Genomic DNA, 6,025 nt, shown 5'->3' on the forward strand with positions numbered 1-6,025 from the left:
CAGAGTGCGAAGATCATGAGAAGCATTTGAGGATAGTTCTGGGTGGTTGAAGGAGAAGAAGCTATATGCCAAGTTTGCCAACTGTGAGTTCTAGCTCTGTTTCGTAGCATTTCTAGGACGTGTTGTGTCTAAGGATAGGATCATGGTTAATCCCAAGAAGATCGAGGTAGCGTGATTAGGCTAGGCCTACTTCGGTGACCGAGATTCGGAGTTTTGTGGGCTTAACGAGTTACTATTGTCGGTTTGTGAAAGGGTTCTCCTCTATTACTTCTAATTTGACCCGTTAGACTCAGAAGGATATGCCTTTTCAATTGTCCGATGAGTGTGAGGAGAGCTTTCAAAATCTCAAGGCCTTATTGACTTCAGTTCCAATTTTGAATTTACCGGTGGAGGGTAAAAACTTCACTATTTATTGCGATACATCTCGTATCGGTTTGGGTTGTGTATTGATGCAGGAGGGTAAGGTGATTGAGTACGCTTCGAGATAGTTGAAGGTCCATGAGAAGTACTACCCCACTCATGACTTAGAGTTGGCGACAATAGTCTTTGCTTTAAAGATTTGGAGGCATTAACTGTTTGGAGTCCATTGTGAGGTATTCACGAATCATCGTAGTCTTCAGCATGTATTCAGTCAGAAAGAACTGAATTGGAGGCAGCATAGGTGGATGGAGTTGCTCAAGGATTATGACATGACCATTATTTATCATCCCGGGAAGGCTAATGTGGTGGGCATCTGTTGACCCGAAAGGCAGTGAGTATGGGTAGCTTGGCGTGTTTGATTGTCGAGGAGCATCCTTAGCCATGTGAGGTTCAAGTGTTTGGCTAATAGTATGGTAAGACTCGATACTTCGTAACCCGGCAAGTAAAGGGGTGAGCTTTCAGTTCTTCAGTTCGGTTTTATCAAACTTCGGTTTGGCTATTTCGGTTTCAATTTTTTAAAGGTGGACACCGAACACTGAATCAAACTAGTTCGGTTTGGTTCTTTCAGTTAGGTTTTTTGAAGCTTGGTTCGGTTCGATTTCGGTTTTTTCAATTCGGTTTTTTTTTATATGATATTAGAAGTGATTCCATTTACACTAATTCATATTCTCAAAAGCAACAAAATATAAAACTAACAAATTAAAATCAAATCAAACAAACAGGATACACAAGAACAGAAAATCATAATCATAATATAGGATTACTAGGTGTTATATACATACGTAAGAATAATTAAGAAAACACATAAAGGACATACATTAATCCTAAAGACACATCCTAGTCACCCTTTTTTCATATAAGGATATTTGATTTTCTCAACTGAAGTGAAAAATTAGGGATACAAAGCAAAAGAGAGCGTATTACAATTGGGTTTTTTTGGGGCTTAAACTTAATGGGTCTGGACTATTTTAATTTTTTTGAGTAATGTATAAATTTCGGTTCTTTGGTTTGGTTTCATCAAAGTTCGGTTCGGCTATTTCGGTTTCGGTTTTTTGAATGTGAACACCAAACACCGAACCAAACTAGTTCGGTTCTTTCGGTTTCGATTTCTTGAAGTTCGGTTCGGTCCAATTTTTTAATTTTCGATATTTATGCCCAGCCCTACTGGCAAGGTTCTATCTTGTGTTGAGGCGAGGTCATCTCCTTTGGAGAAGATTAAGGCCTTTTTTTTAAAAGTAAAGCCACCAGAAAGGTGGAATTTTATTGATAAGAAAAATTATGTACATATCAATCCAAAAGTGATTGATCAAAGAAAAGAAACAACAAAAAAGGGGGATCAATCCAAAAGTGATTGATCAAAGATGGAAAAATAGCAAAGAATATGAAAAACAGCAAGTGGAAATGGAAATACAGATGGAGAATGTGACAGATTAGTAACAACTAATAATTCAAGGGCCTTGACTTAATAACATCTATCACACCTTCAAAGTCTCAGATGTGGAATGTTTCAAATCATGTGAATCATTCTTCAGGCAGTCTTGAATTTAGTTGTATTCATCTGTGGGCATCTTCTGTTGTATATAATCCAGGCCACTCTCAAACCTGTGCCATTACCAAAACAGTATGAAGCATATCATGGACTGTTGTAACATCCATATTAAGGAATGAGCATGATGAACACACTAATACCACCTTAACACAGATGCTGCATCAGTCCATACTAGTACTAGTTCAGTCTGCATATTGGAAATGGCTCTTTTGTATGCCTGATCATCAGTCTGGAGCTCTATCTTGTATTGTTCTTATTCCCAAATTTGGAATTCTAGTCTTTTCTATGTTTAATATCCTTCTAGCTTGACTTGGTAACTTATGAAATCTATTGAAGTGAATTGTACCTGCAAAATCAAAAACCATGTTAGTTAAAAAATCAGCAAGTCCATTCCCTTCTCTGTGTATGTGCACCACAATCACCATCTGATCTCTTCTCATTCTTTGAATATCCTCCACCACCATTGAAATACCCCATTGGATTTTCCATTCTGCAGCAAGGATCATCTTCATTACCATTGAGTCAGTCTCTATAATCAGTGGGAATAGTTTCTTATCTAAGAAGTATATCAACCCCATTCTAATAGCCTCAGCTTCTGCTACCAAATTTGATCCATCCTGTAACTTCTTAGCAGCAGCATACACCAAATCTCCCTCCTCATTCGTGATGCAAAAAGCAGCAAAACTTGGCCCTGGATTACCTCGATTACACTTAAACCATCTAGTCAGCAGTCTCATCCACCTTATCACTTATAAAACAATTATAGGTTTATACTCTTCAAAAAACTGCACAATGTGATGCCACCTTTTTGGAACATTCAGCCCAGGGAACAACACCTTGCATAACAAGTGTATGTTCAGATTGATATGATATATCACCCTATTAAAAGTCATGGTGCCTTCATGTAATTGATTGTTTCTCCATTTCCATATTTGCCAAACAATAAAAGCAGAAATAGCTTTAAAAACAGGTTTCAGCTTATGACGACATTTTGCCCCCCACCAGCTTCTGATAGCATGTTTAACTTGAACATAATTCATGGTCAATCCAGCTGCTGCATTAAAGACACTCCAAACTTTGGCAGCAAAATCTCCACAGAGAAATAAATGATTAATGGATTCAGGCTGAGCAGAATTACAGCAGCAACATTTAGAAACTATAGCAATGCCAATGCTTGCCACCACCTCATCTACTGGCACTTTAAACTTCCAAAGTCTCCATAAGAAGAAGGAAATCTTGAATGGCACACCCTTGATCCACATGTTATGAAAAGGCACTGTTACATTGGCTCTTTGTCCCAGCAACTCCCATGCACTGCCTTCAATAAACTTTCCTGAGCTAGTCATCATCCACCATAGTGTATCCCATTCATTAGATACATGCTTAATGCCAATTTCCTGCACTATATGCTGCACAATATCTTCAGAGAATAACTGCAGGAGTGTTTGGACATTCCAGGTGCCATTTGACATTAATTCAGCCACATCTTCAACCTGATGATCGACTGGCCAGCTATGAGGAACCACAAAGTTAAGAGCACCTAGTTTAGTCTAGTTATCAAACCACAAATTAGAACTCCCAATCTTAGGTTCCCACCAATTAAGGCCCAGCAGTTTGAGGATGTGAAATTGTGTAAGATTCGGGATAAAATGCTGAGCGGGAAAGCCGACGCTATTCTTGATAATGAGGGTGTCTTGGGATTAAAGGGCGATTTTGCGTTCCTAGTGTTGGTGATTTGATTCAGTTGATTTTAAGAGAGGCTCACGGTTCCAGATACTCCATTCACCCTGGTGCTACAAAAATGTATCGTGACTTGCGACAACATTACCAGTGGGGTATTTAAGATCATACGTTCTAAATCTTTCATTTTTTAAAAATAATCAATCAAACTACACCACATAAGTTAAGGAGTAAATGATTGTTAAATGATGTCTTTACTTAAAACAAAGAATAATACTGCTAAATCCTAATAAGATTAGGCCACATGCTCCAGTTCGTCACTACCTACAACGCGGAGAAGTTGGCCAGGATCTACATTAAAGAGGTCATCAGATTGCATAGTGTGCCCATTTCCTTCATTTCAGACAGAGGCAGTCAGTTCACTTCCCATTTCTGGAGGACTTTACAAAAAGAATTGAGGACTCAGTTGGACCTTAGTACAACTTTCCACCCACAGACTGATGGTTAGTTCGAGAAGACTATTCAAGCTTTAGAGGACATGTTGTAGGCTTGTGTGATCGAATTCGATAGACATTGGGATCAGTTTCTACCTTTGGTTCAGTTCGCGTACAACAACAGCTATCACTCGAGTATTGACATGGCTCCATTTGAGGCTTTATATGGTAGGAGAAGCTGTTCTCTGATTGGGTAGTTTAATGCTTTCGAGGTGAGACCTTGGGGTACTGATCTGTTAAGAGAGTCCTTAGATAAGGTGAACCTAATGCAGGAAAAACTTCTTGCAACTCAAAATAGGCAAAAGGAGTATGTAGACCGGAAGGTATAAGATTGGAGTTCATGGTTAGTGATCAGGTTCTATTGAAGGTTTCATCCTTGAAGGGTGTGATGTGATTTGGGAAGTGGGGCAAGTTAAGCCAGAGGTTTATTGGCCCCTTTGAGATCCTTCGTCGTGTTGGTGAGATGGCTTATGAGTTAGCTTTACCATCAGGTTTATCAGGTGTCCATCCGGTGTTTCATGTATCCATGTTGAAGAAATACCATTCTGATGGCTCTTATATCATCCGTTGGGACTCGAGATTGTTCGATCAAAATCTATCCTTCGAAAAAGAGCCGGTAGCAATCTTGGATAAGCAAGTGAGGAGGTTGAGATCAAAAAAGATAGCTCCAGTTAAGGTGCAATGGAAACACCGTCCAGTTAAGGAGGCTACATGGGAGATCAACGCCGATATGCGTTCGAGATATCCTAAGCTCTTTACCGACTCAGGTACCTTTCCTTCGTTTCATTCCTTCTCCATTCGAGGACGAACAGTTGTTTAATTAGTATCTGATGTAACGACCCATTTGGTCGTTAGGGCATTTGACCCTTTTATCCCTGTTGACCCTTCCCCTAGCTTTATTATAGTATGTTTGACTCGTGGGGATGAGTAGCGCGGTTCCTTAGGAGATCAGGATTGGTTCTGAGGAAATTAGAGGATTAAAACGAAAAACCATTGACCAATAGTTGAGCTTTGGGTAAATGAACCTTTTTGGAAATTTTGTCAATTCCATTAGGTCTAAAGAGCCGTTCATAACTTGGTGGGGTGGTTGGTTTGATTCTCGAGGCACTCGGGAGCATTTTGGTCACTTAGTTATCAACTTGTTTTTGGGGTTTTAGAGGTTAATTGGGTCAAAATGACCTCTGTTTGGAATTCTGAGGGCACGGGTGAGTTCGTAGTGTGTTTTACATTGGGAATCATATTTGGTTTGAATTTGAGGGGTCTCGGATGAGTGTCGAGTTTTGGGTTGGACTTGGTGAAAAATCAGATTTTGCAGGTTTCTGGTGTCCCGCTTCTGCGGATGTGGGTTCGCCTCTACAGGCCGGCACAAGCGGGACTTGGCCCGCAGACGTGAGAAAGTGAGATGGCAAGTGGCTCCAGTTTAGCGAGCCTTTTTTTCACCGAAGCGAGTCTGCATCTGCTGACAAGGTGACCACGGATGCGGGAATCGCTGAACAGAAACTTTATATTCCCAATTCGAACCAATTCTTTTCCATTCACAAAATTGAAACCAAGAGGAGATTTTGGGGCGACTTTTGGAAGCCTTTGGGTGATTCTTCTTGGGGTAAGTTCCTTATACTTTCTTTTTTATTTTATTATGGGTTAAGTTTGGAAGCTATGGTAGTCTTCATGAACCAGTTGGGAAGATGGGGTCATAAACACTAGGATGATTATGATAAATCTTTTTCAATATAATTGAGTTTTGTTGGGAAATTTACTTAGTTATATCATTTAGTCAATGGGTAATTAGTCCCTAGGCTTGAATCTTCCTGTTATTTCAAGAATCTAAGTCATGGAATTTGGGCTCTAAATTTAGGGATTTTCAATTAATGAAGAAATTAAT

General features: G+C 39.7%; 1 protein-coding gene across 1 annotated transcript; it reads right to left on the minus strand.

Moving 5' to 3' along the window:
- Positions 1–1,964: 1,964 nt before the first annotated feature.
- LOC132048795 (uncharacterized) lies at positions 1,965–4,485 on the minus strand. Its single transcript, XM_059439477.1, has 5 exons — positions 4,363–4,485; positions 2,774–3,519; positions 2,316–2,689; positions 2,113–2,221; positions 1,965–2,022 (listed from the first exon to the last, which is right to left on the minus strand). The coding sequence occupies exons 1-5, from the start codon at positions 4,483–4,485 to the stop codon at positions 1,965–1,967; spliced, it is 1,410 nt and encodes a 469-aa protein (XP_059295460.1).
- Positions 4,486–6,025: the final 1,540 nt, after the last annotated feature.

Source organism: Lycium ferocissimum, chromosome 3 (assembly GCF_029784015.1).
Source record: "Lycium ferocissimum isolate CSIRO_LF1 chromosome 3, AGI_CSIRO_Lferr_CH_V1, whole genome shotgun sequence".
NCBI classification, from domain to species: Eukaryota; Viridiplantae; Streptophyta; class Magnoliopsida; order Solanales; family Solanaceae; genus Lycium; species Lycium ferocissimum.

Excerpts from the sequence above, each read along its gene's own strand:
- LOC132048795 (XM_059439477.1), bottom strand. The coding sequence starts at position 4,485 with ATGAACTCCAATCTTATACCTTCCGGTCTACATACTCCTTTTGCCTAT. Across the intron at positions 2,222-2,315 it reads CATGGTTTTTGATTTTGCAG|AACAATACAAGATAGAGCTC; the intron begins GTACAATTCACT and ends TTTGGGAATAAG. Across the intron at positions 2,023-2,112 it reads GATGCAGCATCTGTGTTAAG|GTTTGAGAGTGGCCTGGATT; the intron begins GTGGTATTAGTG and ends GTAATGGCACAG.